Genomic DNA, 13,422 nt, shown 5'->3' on the forward strand with positions numbered 1-13,422 from the left:
TAGTTGCCAAGGAAGCACTGAGGGGCAAAACCTCTTGCGGATTTGCAATCTTTCTCGCCTTTCTTCAAAACTCATCCCACTCCCTCATCGTCTGCGACGACAATTCCATCGATCACTCAAGCAGGTCGATCCTGCTTTTTCGAACTTTCAAGCTCAAGGGAGCGCATTATCCAGCCGTTCTAGGGCCGTTTAGTCGTCTAGAAGTCTGCGAAAATGGTCAACTTTGTACGTCCTCCAAAGCTTTTCTATGTATATCAAAAATGCTAACTATCTCTTTAGACAGTCGAAGAGATGCAAGTTGCCAATGTTCCCATCATCGTCTCTCATTTTGCTAACAAGATGCGCTTACAGCCGGGCGTTGATGGGTAAGATTTGGACAAGACTCGAAATCTGGCAACATACTGACATCAATCCAAGACCGACCCGCCAACATCCGTAACATGTCCGTCATTGCACACGGTAGGTCGATTGGAATCCCTCTGGCTGGTAGCAAGGACTAACGCAACCCGCAGTCGACCACGGAAAATCGACTTTGACCGACTCCCTTGTCCAGAGAGCTGGTATCATTTCCGCAGCCAAAGCTGGTGAAGCGTGCGTTATGCCCCGAGAAAAAATGAGTTGGAAAATAATAACAAGTATGGCAGTCGGTTTACGGATACACGAAAGGACGAGCAAGAGCGAGGTATCACCATCAAGTCCACCGCCATCTCCCTGTACGCACATCTGCCCGACCCAGAAGATCTAAAGGACATTCCCCAGGTAAGGATTGATGCACGGACCTCAAAATTTACATGCTTACAATATATCAGAAAGTGAATGGTAACGAGTTCTTGATCAACTTGATCGACTCTCCCGGTCACGTTGATTTCTCATCTGAAGTTACTGCTGCTCTCCGTGTCACTGATGGTGCCTTGGTGGTCGTCGACACCATTGAAGGTGTCTGTGTCCAGACCGAGACTGTGCTCCGACAAGCTCTTGGTGAGCGTATCAAGCCTGTTGTCATCATCAACAAGGTCGACCGCGCTCTCCTTGAACTCCAGGTCTCCAAGGAAGATCTCTACCAATCTTTCCTCCGAACCATCGAGTCAGTTAACGTCATTATCTCGACCTACTTCGACAAGGCTCTTGGTGATGTTCAGGTCTGGCCTGAGAAGGGTACCATCGCTTTCGGCTCCGGTCTTCATGGCTGGGCTTTCACTGTCCGACAATTCGCCATCAGATACGCCAAGAAATTCGGTGTCGACAAGTCCAAGATGATGGAACGTCTCTGGGGTGACAACTACTTCAACCCAAAGACCAAGAAGTGGACCAAGGTTGGTAACCATGAAGGCCAGCCCCTTGAACGTGCTTTCAACCAGTTCATTCTGGATCCTATTTTCAAGATCTTCGATGCTTTCATGAAGGGCAAGGTTGATGACCTCGTTGCGCTCTGTGGCAAGCTCGAGATCAAGATCACCAATGAGGAGAAAGAACTTCCCGGAAAGGGTCTCCTCAAGGCCGCCATGCGAAAATTCCTGCCGGCTGCCGATGCTCTTCTGGAGATGATGGTTATCCACTTGCCATCTCCCGTCACTGCCCAGAAGTACCGTGCTGAGACTCTGTACGAAGGCCCTTCGGACGATGCCGCCTGCATTGCCATCCGCGACTGCGACCCCAAGGCCGATCTTATGCTTTACGTCTCCAAGATGGTGCCAACCTCTGATAAGGGTCGTTTCTACGCTTTCGGTCGTGTCTTTGCTGGAACCGTCCGCTCCGGTATGAAGGTCAGAATCCAGGGTCCCAACTACGTCCCTGGCAAGAAGGACGATCTATTCATCAAGGCCATTCAGCGAACTGTGCTCATGATGGGTCGCTCTACCGAGCCAATTGACGACATGCCTGCCGGCAACATCATCGGTTTGGTTGGCATCGATCAATTCTTGCTCAAGTCTGGTACTCTCACCACTTCCGAGACCGCCCACAACTTGAAGGTCATGAAGTTCTCCGTCTCGCCCGTCGTCCGACGCTCAGTCGAGGTCAAGAACGCCAACGACTTGCCTAAACTTGTCGAAGGTCTCAAACGTCTCTCCAAGTCCGATCCTTGCGTGTTGACCATGATCACCGAATCCGGTGAGCACGTTGTCGCCGGTGCTGGCGAACTTCATTTGGAGATTTGCTTGAAGGATTTGGAAGAAGACCACGCTGGTGTTCCTCTAAAGATCAGCGACCCTGTCGTCTCTTACCGTGAGACTGTCGGTGGTACTTCTAGCATGACTGCCCTCTCCAAGTCGCCCAACAAGCACAACCGTCTGTATGTTATTGCTGAGCCGCTTAGCGAAGAAGTCTCCAAGGAGATTGAGGATGGCAAGATCAATCCTCGTGACGACTTCAAGGCTCGTGCTCGAGTCCTTGCCGACGACCACGGCTGGGATGTTACCGATGCTCGAAAGATTTGGGCTTTCGGTCCCGACACTACTGGCCCTAACTTGTTGGTTGACCAGACCAAGGCCGTTCAGTACCTCAACGAAATTAAGGATTCCTTCGTCTCTGGTTTCCAATGGGCCACTCGCGAAGGTCCCATCGCCGAAGAGCCACTGCGATCGGTCCGATTTAATGTCATGGATGTTACCCTTCACGCTGATGCTATTCACCGTGGTGGTGGTCAGATCATTCCAACTGCCAGACGTGTGCTCTACGCTGCTACTCTGCTGGCTGAGCCTGCTCTCCAAGAGCCCGTCTTCTTGGTCGAAATCCAAGTTCCAGAACAAGCCATGGGTGGTATCTACGGTGTCCTCACCAGAAGAAGAGGTCACGTTTTCTATGAAGAGCAACGCATGGGAACCCCTCTGTTCACCGTCAAGGCCTATCTTCCTGTCATGGAGTCCTTCGGCTTCAACGCTGATCTCCGTGCCGCTACCGGTGGCCAAGCCTTCCCACAGATGGTTTTCGACCACTGGCAGATTCTTCCTGGCGGTTCGCCACTTGACGCCAACACAATGCCTGGCAAGATCGTTGAGCAGACGCGTACGAGAAAGGGTCTCAAGCCTCAAGTTCCAAGTTATGACAACTACTATGGTATGTTCTCCACGACAACGACGGAAGCAATTTTGCTAACTCCTTAAAACAGACAAGTTGTAGAGCATTCAGCTTGCGAGCATTGATAGACAAGGCCAAATCCTTACGGCTCGCATACCCGGTTTTACGGTCTTGACGCATGGTACGATGGCAACAAAAGCACTGTTTCGACACCAACATATGCTTGAAGCAGAGATTCTGACTCTAGAAGGTTGTCGAGCATTGGAATGCTGGGGGGCATAACAAGACGGAGGCCGACGGGTGGTCTAATTGATCTCGAAGGCTGGCATGTCCCTTGGGACTGAACTTTCCTGTCTTGTCATACAGAAAGCTCTTCCTCCATGAGGTGTGCAGATAGAAAGATCTTGAACAAGTAGATGACAATTGATGCACTGATGAATACCTGGTATTTTGGTCGCGGCCGCTAGCACGTGACTAGGGTGTTTTGCTGTTTTGCACCGTAACAGGAGTTTGACTTCTGCTATTCTACAAGTGCTCTGCCCACCTACTCTTTCCTTTCAAGAATGATGAAAAATTACGAACGGCTGTCCGAACCAAGTCTTGGTGATTAATATACAAGGATTTAAGACGCTGTACCAACGGAGAAGACTTGAGACAACCCACCTTGAGGTCTTCTCTTGTTGACCTACGGGTTTCTCGCAGCATTTAGTCAACAACGCTTACTATTGTTCTTCAACAATGCGACTGAATGTGAATGCCAATGGCCCCTTACTGCGAAAGCGGGCACGGTTTGCCCGGTGAGCCTCTCACATGATGCAAGTTGCCGTCTTCTTGATCCATCCACATCGAGTCCATTTGGGCTACTTCGCAGCATGACGCTGCTGCTTCCTTCAGCGCACTTGGGGGAATTGAGATCCGTGAAGAAACCATGACTGGCACAAGCCCTCCACCACGGCAAAAGCAAGACTTTACAGCCGTCGTCGGCACATACACCGCTCACTTCGACCAGGCCCAGGTTGACGACGACGAACCCGCCGACGCCGTGACCGAAGACCAGCGACAAAAGAGACAAGGTAAAGCAGCTCAAGTTACCGACTCGTAAGTCGGCCCCTTGAAGGGCTCTCCTCCCTCCAGACTTTTCTGATCTCTGATCTCTGATCTCTGTTTTGAACGTGCTCCGAATTAGTGCACGACCGCGAGAATAATAAGCATCATAGGTACTACGAATTCGCGACCGCCGCCTACGAAAACAACTGGAGCACACGCTTCCACTACGCGCCCTTCTCACCCACCGACACCCTGCACTCGGCCCAATGTTTCTGCGAGCACCGGCTCGCGCTGTTCATGGGCCTCAAGCCTGGCATGAAAGTCCTCGACGTGGGATGCGGCGTCGGCGGACCTGCCAGGGAGATGGCGAAACTCGTCGGCTGTGAAGTTATCGGCATAACTATCAACCAAAACCAAGTCGATCGCGCAGTCCAATTGACCGCCCAGGAGGGTCTCACGGGGATGTGTACATTTATCAAGGCGGATTGGCATGTACGTCTACTCCGTACCACCCACTTCCCATATGCCTGCGGAACTCCTCCTAGCATTTTACCCATGGCCTCCTTATCTACCCAATCAATTGGTCTTGAGTTAGACCTACGAAACAAAGCAGCTCGCCATGGCCCTGTGGTGGCCAACGCTTCCCTCAGCCCCATCACATTGCTAAAGCCCCTAAAAGGCCTTTTGTCCCAAAATATACCCTCATCAGACCCCTTCAGACTCACTCAACCCCTTGGAAAACAGGACCTGCCCTTCGCCGACAACAGCTTCGACGCCGCCTTCGCCATCGAAGCCACCTGCCACGCATCCTCGCTGCGCACCGTCTACACCAACATCTGCCGCGTCCTCAAACCCGGCGGCGTGTTCGGCGTGAGTGAATGGGTCCTGACACCCGCTTTCGACCCCAGCAACGCCAAACACATCGACATGCGCAACCGCATGGAAAGAGGGAACGGGATCAGTAACCTGCACACGAGCGACGAGGCGCGCGGGGCCATGACCGCGGCCGGCTTCGACATCCTGCACGAAGAGGACTTTGCACGGTACTTCGACTATCTCAAGAACAACAACAGCAGCAGCCACACCAAAGGCCAAACTGGCAACAACTCGTTAGGAGCTGCTGTGGTAGGAAAAGTAGGGAGCACCGAAGAGACGCAGATCAAGATCACGTCTCCTGTCCTTATCCCCTACTCTTCCGACACATACCCAGATCCTCGTTCGAACCTGGATTGGCGTTGCGCGCCCGCCTCCGGCCCTCTACTGGTCACACCCTCTCCACACCGTGACTGGTGGTGGCTGCTCGAAGGCAAGACCCATCTCGCGACGACGTGGGCCGATTACTGGACGGCGTGGAAGATGTCTCGCTTCGCCCGGCGGGCATGGTACGCTCTGGTCTGGACGCTTGAGCACCTAGGATACTCTCGTGCCCAGGGCGTGTGTGAGGCGATGGACACGATGGCGTATTGTGTGGACAGTGCGGCGGATGCGGGGAGGGAAGGCATCTTCTCGCCCTGCTGGTGGTTCGTCGCTACGAAGCCGGTAGGCCAAAGGGTGGCGGATGGGAATATGAAGGCCAAAAGAAAGCAGTATTGTGACACTTGAAATGTAACAGAAAAGGTATTATGTGTCTTTTATGCTGGGTATGAGTATTATTTTGATAGAATATCTCGAGGAAGAAACCTCCTGGTCCAATCTTCGAATCATTCTACTCTGCTCAGCAAAGCTCGCGCCCATCTTGATGCCATGCTATTCATGCCAATATTGACTTTTCCCACATTTGAGCCCTTCAGACTCGTCATATTGCTCCGATATTGGAGATCGAGTCCAGCTCAAGATGTCCTCGTTCTGGTCTTGATACCCAGTTCTGTTTCCACTTTTCAATACAACCATCTTGTGAGGAATTCTGAATATTCTAGCATGAGCAAACACATCCGTGAAGTTCCTGTGGCATGACTCCACATCAATCATCTTTTTGGGTATCCTTCAAACGCCATTGCTACACGAGTCTCCCACCGTCATCAAGCCATCTCATTCACGAACGTAGTTGGGTATCTCTCATTTGCGCCATTTACCGGTGAGCTTGGGGAGTCTCTGACGACAAGTATCCATAGCTGCTCGGAATTGAGAGGCAAAGCTGGGATTTTCGGCGTGGTGTGCAAATCCGGCCTTGACGAATTTGGCCCATGTATTGGTGAGGACTAGTTCCTTGATGCTCAATTCGGCTCTGTCAAAGACAGTGGGGTCGAAGATATCGGGAATACCAATGTTGGCAGGAAGTCTCTCCCCGAAGTTGGTCATTGTGAGCTCTCGCAATTGACGAGCTTGGGCCGACTCAGGCCTCGACTCATTCTTCTCGCCATCCAAGACAACAGTTGATACGACCGAGAGTTGATCTCTGCCTGCCTGACTCTCCAAATCGTCAGAGAAAGTAGAGGACCAGTAGTTTTCGAAGGGTGTGGCGGCATTTGAGGCTGGCTCAGCACATACCAGCGCAGCATACTGTTCGAACATGGCCTCCAGTTCTCGAAGGTGCGCAGATGAGATGTTGATTGGGAAGTCGGAATACTTCAAGCTCACAAACGACGCGTAGATGCCAACCGCCTGCTTGAATTGTTGTCGGATGAGAGCTTGATCATAGGTTTTGACCGGGCTTTGTTTGCGAAGCATGTTCGGTTTTTGTTTCTCCGAATTCCATTTGGCCTTCCATTCCCGCACATGGATCAAGAAACTGATGTTCTCTCCTGAAAAGTCCTTGAGTGCCGAGAAGATGAGCAAGGGTTGAGGATTGAGTTGCAGAGTCTTCTCGAGAGCGCCCATGGTGTACATTTCGCCCTGTCGAGCCGTTGCACTGGTAGTGCTCTTCATTGATGCACGGGTCGAGAATCTAGATCGAGCCGCAGCCTTGGTCGAACCAGACGATGTGAATGAGCCTCCTCCTTTTTGCTTCTCTTCCCACTCTGCAATGATCTCTCGTGTTTCTGTTTCGAGTTTTCGATTCTTGAAGATGTGAAAGAAGGGAACAAACACGACCGAACCTTGCATAATCACAATGGAGGCCGAGAACCTATCGTTTGTCAGTCTAGTTTGAGAACGATATCGCAACAGTACTCACCAAAGAGGAGGCACGAGATACGTGTCGACCTTTTGCATACCTTTGGCATACAGTGCAATCATCCACATTGGAGATGCGGGCAACCTGCCTTCGTCAGTAGTTGTATTGATGGCAACCAAAAATACCGCCGTACCCAGCAACAATGCATGCAATAGTCTGTTTCCGCCATCCATGCACGTCATGAATATTTCGAACGCGCCACAGAAGGACTGGAGCATAGATCCAAGACCAGAATATCTGCCAGACAATGGACGGCCACCTGTGAGCTCGTCAGTAAGGAAACCTGCCATGCTCCCGGACAACTTACCATTCCCAACCTCGTCGACAGCCAGCCCTAGTTGTGACAACACCCGTGACGCCAAAATTTGGATGGAACTTCCTGGAAACAAGAAAGACAATCAGGGAGACAACAAGCTAATACGGTCAGAGCAGTTCTTCGCCTCCCAGGGCCCTGACTCACCTGGACCATCATAGCGATACCAATGCACGCCATTGTGTTCTTTGTGGCATTGTAAGTCTTCAGCTTCTGCCAGTATTTGCGCCATCCTCTTGCCTGGGCTGGTCTTGCCTCAACTGCGACATCGCCTTTGAGATATCTCTTTTGTGCAGTCGCAATTGAAAACAATTGGGAATTTGATGCTTGGAACAAGGCGATACCGAGAGGGAGATAAATGCTCATGATCCAGTACTCAGTCGAACATGGGAAGAATCCGTTCAAGACATATGCGATCATGCACAATACCCAATACACGTGGAGTACTGCGACAGCACTGATCGCCAATGGGATGTTGCGCATGCGGAGGAACGGGAGACGTCTGTTGCGGATGAGGAAGATGGAGGCTGGAAGCAATAGACAAGTCCATGCTATGACAATGCCAACGTAAGTGAAGCCGAGTCCGTCTGTGTTGTATCTGAAGGCCATGTCGTACTTGAGTGCAAAGGGCGCAGAAGACACATTGTCGGTACCTCGATCAAGGCCATTATCAACTTTTCGAGGCAGAGCCCCAGAACACGGAGGAGGTGAAGCCATCCGTACCAGCGGGTAGCGAAGTTGATATGAGATTTGCAATAGCGGTAAGTTGGCAGGTTGTCAGGGTACAGGAAGGTTGAAAGGGGAGATGAGTTGCAGAAAGAATGAGAGAAGTAAGACGAATGGAAGTTGATGCAGAGACACGATGTGTGTTGCTCAAGGTGAAGTGAAAGGTGTAAGTGAGGGAATGAAAGAGGTGAGCAGGTTGCACGAAGACGGGAAGTAGGTAACGAAGGCAGGAGACGGAGATGATGAAGCCGTGTGAGAGCAGCGGATGAGATGGTTGAGATAGTCGAGAAGACAAGCAATGTCGTCAACTCATGATAGACGAACGGTTTGAAGTTCTCTGTCTGATCAACCTGGCCTTGTCTGTATTTCACCATGGGATCGCGAGCCTTGGGTACGGCACGCAATGGGTTTTATGTGCTGTTTCAGTGGGATGCACTTGCCTTCACTGTTTAATGTCTCGCCGCGTGTCTACAGTAAGATCACCACTTACCCAGGAATGTACTTGTGTTCCTGTTTCCCTCTTTTTACTGACTGCCAGAGCACAATGCCAGTTCATGTTTTGACCGCGAGCTGCAATTCAGCATGGGGGAAAAGGACAGACAGCGTCAACGCAAGCCTTGCAGATTTTCAGCCTTGGCCCAAGGGGAACAAAGAGAAACGCCATCGACTGCGGAGTTCGGCACCCTGGTCAACATCTGCATCGTCCTTCCATTTCCCTTCCCTCACCCGTTCTTGTGTGACCCATGTTGAAGATCTCCTGAGAAGTCAGAACGCTTCTGAGGTGGGACTGGAGTCATCTTCGGCTCAGTGTCCCTTTATTTCGCTTCCCCGCAAGCGTTGACCAGGCGTGCCAGGACAGGGCAGTGACAGGGCTGTGTGCCACACGAGACGGCAAGACGGTTTTTTCCAGGCCCAGCCAATCAGGCTCTTGGCGTTTGCGAAATAGGCGGTTTCGGGTGCGTAAGGCGAGACTGAAGTTGCAAGCTTATCAGCCTGGGCCGCCGTTTCATGGTTCGGCATCAGGATATCCAGGAAGACACGCTGCATCGATCATCTCAATATTCTAGCGACACATAGGAAGTCAAGGACAAGGACGCACGGAATTCAGCCACATGTTCTACGAACGTCTCGTCGCTGCATGTCATCACGATAGCGTAATTGATGATGCCGTTGGCGGAGCATCACCTGTGTCACCTTGCACATCCGCATGTTCGTCAGGTGTGATACCAGTAGAATGATTGAACGTGTATCGTAGAACACGTTATGCAACAAATGGGCCCGTGGAAAGCACAGGAGGCGAGAAGTAGCAATTGTAGCACGAGAATTCCAGCAAAAACCACAGACTATGTCATGATTTCACAGCAGCTGTTTCCAGAGATAAGTTCAAGTATGCGAAGTGTGGAAAACGGCTCATAGGACAAAGAGCTCGTAGACCAAGTGCTTCAGGTGATATTGATTCCCAATGAACATTCAGTGCATGATATCAGTCTGGCAGATAGCTGACACAGGAGAGTACCCGAGCTTCAGCCCCATGGTCAGATGCAACCGATGCCTATGAGAATAGTCCAACCATACTATTGTTGTGTAACACCGTGACCGCTGTTTGCAGGGGAAACACTGGCTACCCGTTGATGTCCAACCCACAGAATACCTGACTGTGGCGCTCCAACAACACGACAAGGATCCGAACCAGTCAGAAAGGGTGGAAAATCTGATCTGGCCGTAGTAATTCGATGAAAAGCCTACCTATGGATCGGTCAGCAACGTCACAACAAAATTGCGTTTGAAGTTGTTCAAGAAGGAGTTCCTCAGAGATCTTGGTGAAAAGGGTACGATCATTTCGGTTGATCAGTTACTATCTAGTGCGTGGTTGTGTAATCATCGGAAGGGAGTGAGCGTGGAGGCCTTCGTACCTGAGAGAACGCGAGCACGCATTGGCATGCTTCGGGGTTGGATTCAGTTCAGTCATGTAGAATATGGGGTTCGGCAAGAACTAGAACATCGGTCAGTCGCGTTTCAAGCCAGAGACATTCCGACAAGATAGTGTTTGTTGAGGACATTCAGCATATGTAAGAAGTTAAATATCATATCTTCACCGCTGTTGAGAGACTCCGGCGAGAGTCTCCAGCGCCGAATTCAATCGCAAATTATAACATCATGAAAACAAGGAAATGGTGGCTCGAGGAGTAGGTTGCTTACTTCTCATACGATATGACCCTGTCATCCTGTTGCTGGATCAGTAGCATCGGTCTAAGCATCAATCTGGATATCACAGGCGTCTTGCAGCCATGCAAACACATATCATGATGAAAAGTAGTGATTCTGCACGACGTGAAAAGTCGCACGTTGGCGGTTGAGAAAACTTTCTGTTCGAGCTTGAAGAACCCCTGCTGGCCAAGAAACCAGTCTTGGCAAAGTGCTGGCCTTGGCATTCCACACACTAAGCGCGCAACAGAATTGCGAACGGCACTTTGGATCTCGTCGGGCGAACACAATCAAGGCGACAATAATATTCCGCAGATTTTTGTATGCATACCGTCTTCTCTTACTTTTGACATTCATTGTGACTGACGGCGCACAGTTTTCTCCGACAAAATGTCTAACGTCGATATCAAGCCGGCCGGGTGGAAGTTGATTGAGGTCGGACGAGTGGTCACTCTCCGATCAGGACCTTTTGAAGGCAAACTCGCTACGATAGTCGAGATCATCGATGCTGGAAGAGTATGCTTGCGAGGCTGTCAGGAGCAAACCAATTGCTAACTTGACTTCTCAGATCCTGATCGATGGTCCTTCAACGAAAGAAGGCGCAGCCGTCCCTCGTCAAGCCATTCACACCAGCACAGTCTCTCTAACACCCTGGGTCATTCCCAACCTGCCCAAAGCCGCCGGTACTGGTGCCGTCAAGAAGCTGTGGGAGAAGAACGAGATCGACAAGAAGTGGGCCGAGTCCTCGTGGGCTAAGAAGAGAGAACAATTTGAGAGGAGGAAGAACCTGACAGACTTTGAGCGATTCAAGGTTATGAGGTTGAAGAAGCAGGTGAGCCATATTTCACACTGATTAGGGCATTGTCCTGTTTCTGGGACGTTCAAGCCCATGCCAATGGACAAGCCGGCTGACGAATAGGATGATAGCAACGATTCGAGACCATGAAGGCGCAAGCAAAGGTTCGAGCGACCGCAAAGGCATAGATTCGGGCATTGTTTCAGGCGTCATATGAAGATTCACCAGGTTCAAAATCAATCAACGAAGAGAAGGCATGCGGGCTGTGGGCGTATCGACAAAGCCTCCGTGCTGAGGATGTGGCAGGAATCATTCGTGGCTGCGGCTTTTCTCCTCTTTCGCGCCCGCACGGATTTTCCAGAGCATGATTCAATAAATTCATGAAACTCGAATGATTGCAGACCACCGAAAGCTCGATTGGAACATATAGTTCAGCGAGATGCTCCGCGCTTCAGAGCTTGCATACAAAGATGGCTTGAAGATTTGCGCTTTGTCTCACACCGGGCAGTCCGATACACCCTGTCTTTGTGAACCGAGTTCTCCTGCAGCATTCCTCCTCGCTCTTTTCGGCTTTGCTCTGTGCCATGATTCGTGAACCGCCGATGACAGTCATACTGCATTCGCTTTCCGTCTGGCTTTGCCACCTCCCTGCGTATACATGGCAGGTCCATGTCGATACTCCAGGTACCCTCCGTCTTCCCTTGCCTTCCTCGGATGTCATCTCATATTGGCGACCCTACGTCCTCGCCCGCAGAAGCACGCGTTCTAGAGTCCTCCCCACAGTAAGGTAGGCATAACATGCAGCCAGGGAGGCTGTGACTGAGCTCCATAGACATCTTACTCTATAAGCATCTTCAAGACGAAATATCTCGATCTCCAGCAGCGTTATAGTTAAGGTATTCAATTTAGCTGTCAAGCTGTATAGAGGCGTCACGTGATATGAATCATGCCAAGCTTCAGGTAGACTGCCTCGATGCACATCGCAAGCACCTTCGACAGGTAAGGCACACAAAATCCATTCGCGCAACATCCGACACCTGGGGTATATCTGTAAGGCTCCCAGCTGTCGATCCAAGTGCTGCACAAGAGGCTGGGAGGAAAAAGTCACATATTCTGCTTGCGCAGTACCGACAACAGCTCCCTGCATTTTGACATCGTGTGCCGCACCAGCTAACCCACGCATTGGCGCAGGTCTTCGCTTCGTGTCCCTCACATTGCCACTCTACCATCATGGCGAACCCAAGAATAGAAGAACTCCCCGATGAGGAGCCCACCAAGAACACCACAGCAGAGGACGCATCCAGCTCATCCGATTCCGAACCTGAAGCTGCCGGAGAAGGCGAGGCCACCATCCCAGCTGGTTCTGCCGTCGCAGTCCACAGCCGAAACGAGAAGAAGGCACGAAAGGCCATTGGCAAGTTGGGCTTGAAGCATGTTCCAGGCATCACACGAGTCACCTTGAGAAGACCGAAAGGAGTGAGTACTCTCTGGCATACTCCAGGACAGAAAATGTGCCGGGACCTGTCCTGGAGGGAGCTGTATTGTATGCAAAGAAGCAGAATCTGATGTGGTTGTTACAGGTTCTCTTCGTCATCTCTAACCCTGACGTCTACCGCTCCCCAACCAGCAACACCTGGATGTGAGTTTCTGTTTCCCTCGTTGTCATGAATATCACCTAACACACATCAGCATCTTCGGTGAAGCCAAGATTGAAGATCTCAACTCTCAGTCCCAGGCCGCCGCCGCTCAACAGCTCGCTGCCGCTGAAGCCGCCAGTGGCGATCACGCTGGCCATGATCACTCCACCGAGAATGGCAAGGGCAAAGAACCCGAGAAGAAGGCTGAAGAAGAGGAAGATGACGACGAGGAAGTCGACGACAGCGGTCTGGAGGCCAAAGACATCGAGCTCGTCATGACGCAGGCATCCGTGTCTCGAAAGAAGGCTGTCAAGGCTCTCAAAGAGAATGGCAATGACATAGTCAACTCCATTATGGCGCTAAGTGTATGATCAAAAAGGCACACCAAAAGTTGAGAGTCTGCATTGCCGGCAAAGGGACTGGGGTAGCGGTTGATTACCGGTCTTTCACCATGTCACGTTGCTTTGCGAACAACTTGCATACTCAGATATGCCTGTAGATGGGCCGAAATACAGAAATGCTTTGTGCTCAAAATCCATATTCTTCGACCTTGGATTCTCCTCTGGCTGTA

General features: G+C 51.1%; 5 protein-coding genes across 5 annotated transcripts; 4 read left to right on the forward strand and 1 right to left on the reverse strand.

Annotated features, from left to right (window-relative positions):
• Positions 1-62: 62 nt before the first annotated feature.
• PV05_10976 (elongation factor 2) lies at positions 63-3,463 on the forward strand. Its single transcript, XM_013454413.1, has 8 exons — positions 63-225; positions 280-293; positions 352-365; positions 418-459; positions 513-591; positions 645-759; positions 810-3,054; positions 3,107-3,463. Exons 1-8 carry the CDS (start codon positions 214-216, stop codon positions 3,115-3,117), a joined length of 2,532 nt encoding a protein of 843 aa, XP_013309867.1. The 5' UTR covers positions 63-213; the 3' UTR covers positions 3,118-3,463.
• A 480-nt stretch (positions 3,464-3,943) lies between these two features.
• On the forward strand, positions 3,944-5,742 carry PV05_10977 (uncharacterized protein; the record flags this gene model as incomplete). Its single annotated transcript, XM_013454414.1, has 3 exons — positions 3,944-4,113; positions 4,233-4,554; positions 4,807-5,742. The coding sequence occupies 3 exons, from the start codon at positions 3,944-3,946 to the stop codon at positions 5,662-5,664; spliced, it is 1,350 nt and encodes a 449-aa protein (XP_013309868.1). The 3' UTR covers positions 5,665-5,742.
• A 301-nt stretch (positions 5,743-6,043) lies between these two features.
• Positions 6,044-8,096, reverse strand: PV05_10978 (uncharacterized protein; the record flags this gene model as incomplete). Its single annotated transcript, XM_013454415.1, has 5 exons — positions 6,044-7,126; positions 7,175-7,258; positions 7,308-7,433; positions 7,482-7,588; positions 7,635-8,096. 5 exons carry the CDS (start codon positions 8,094-8,096, stop codon positions 6,118-6,120), a joined length of 1,788 nt encoding a protein of 595 aa, XP_013309869.1. The 3' UTR covers positions 6,044-6,117.
• A 2,599-nt stretch (positions 8,097-10,695) lies between these two features.
• On the forward strand, positions 10,696-11,766 carry PV05_10979 (uncharacterized protein). The gene is made up of 4 exons (XM_013454416.1): positions 10,696-10,739; positions 10,795-10,934; positions 10,987-11,250; positions 11,346-11,766. The coding sequence occupies exons 2-4, from the start codon at positions 10,809-10,811 to the stop codon at positions 11,400-11,402; spliced, it is 447 nt and encodes a 148-aa protein (XP_013309870.1). The 5' UTR covers positions 10,696-10,739; positions 10,795-10,808; the 3' UTR covers positions 11,403-11,766.
• A 456-nt stretch (positions 11,767-12,222) lies between these two features.
• PV05_10980 (nascent polypeptide-associated complex subunit alpha) lies at positions 12,223-13,406 on the forward strand. The gene is made up of 4 exons (XM_013454417.1): positions 12,223-12,264; positions 12,406-12,690; positions 12,795-12,853; positions 12,904-13,406. Exons 2-4 carry the CDS (start codon positions 12,445-12,447, stop codon positions 13,220-13,222), a joined length of 624 nt encoding a protein of 207 aa, XP_013309871.1. The 5' UTR covers positions 12,223-12,264; positions 12,406-12,444; the 3' UTR covers positions 13,223-13,406.
• Positions 13,407-13,422: the final 16 nt, after the last annotated feature.

Source organism: Exophiala xenobiotica (genome assembly GCF_000835505.1).
Source record: "Exophiala xenobiotica strain CBS 118157 unplaced genomic scaffold supercont1.7, whole genome shotgun sequence".
NCBI lineage: Eukaryota > Fungi > Ascomycota > Eurotiomycetes > Chaetothyriales > Herpotrichiellaceae > Exophiala > Exophiala xenobiotica.

What these genes read in the sequence shown, in the direction of transcription:
- PV05_10979 (XM_013454416.1), top strand. Translation starts at nt 10,809, where the DNA reads ATGTCTAACGTCGATATCAAGCCGGCCGGGTGGAAGTTGATTGAGGTC. An exon ending in AGATCATCGATGCTGGAAGA is followed by an intron (nt 10,935 to 10,986) that starts GTATGCTTGCGA and finishes TTGACTTCTCAG; the next exon opens with ATCCTGATCGATGGTCCTTC. An exon ending in TTATGAGGTTGAAGAAGCAG is followed by an intron (nt 11,251 to 11,345) that starts GTGAGCCATATT and finishes ATAGGATGATAG; the next exon opens with CAACGATTCGAGACCATGAA.
- PV05_10976 (XM_013454413.1), top strand. An exon ending in CATGTCCGTCATTGCACACG is followed by an intron (nt 460 to 512) that starts GTAGGTCGATTG and finishes CGCAACCCGCAG; the next exon opens with TCGACCACGGAAAATCGACT. An exon ending in GCAGCCAAAGCTGGTGAAGC is followed by an intron (nt 592 to 644) that starts GTGCGTTATGCC and finishes CAAGTATGGCAG; the next exon opens with TCGGTTTACGGATACACGAA.
- PV05_10980 (XM_013454417.1), top strand. Translation starts at nt 12,445, where the DNA reads ATGGCGAACCCAAGAATAGAAGAACTCCCCGATGAGGAGCCCACCAAG. An exon ending in CCTTGAGAAGACCGAAAGGA is followed by an intron (nt 12,691 to 12,794) that starts GTGAGTACTCTC and finishes TGGTTGTTACAG; the next exon opens with GTTCTCTTCGTCATCTCTAA. An exon ending in CCAACCAGCAACACCTGGAT is followed by an intron (nt 12,854 to 12,903) that starts GTGAGTTTCTGT and finishes AACACACATCAG; the next exon opens with CATCTTCGGTGAAGCCAAGA.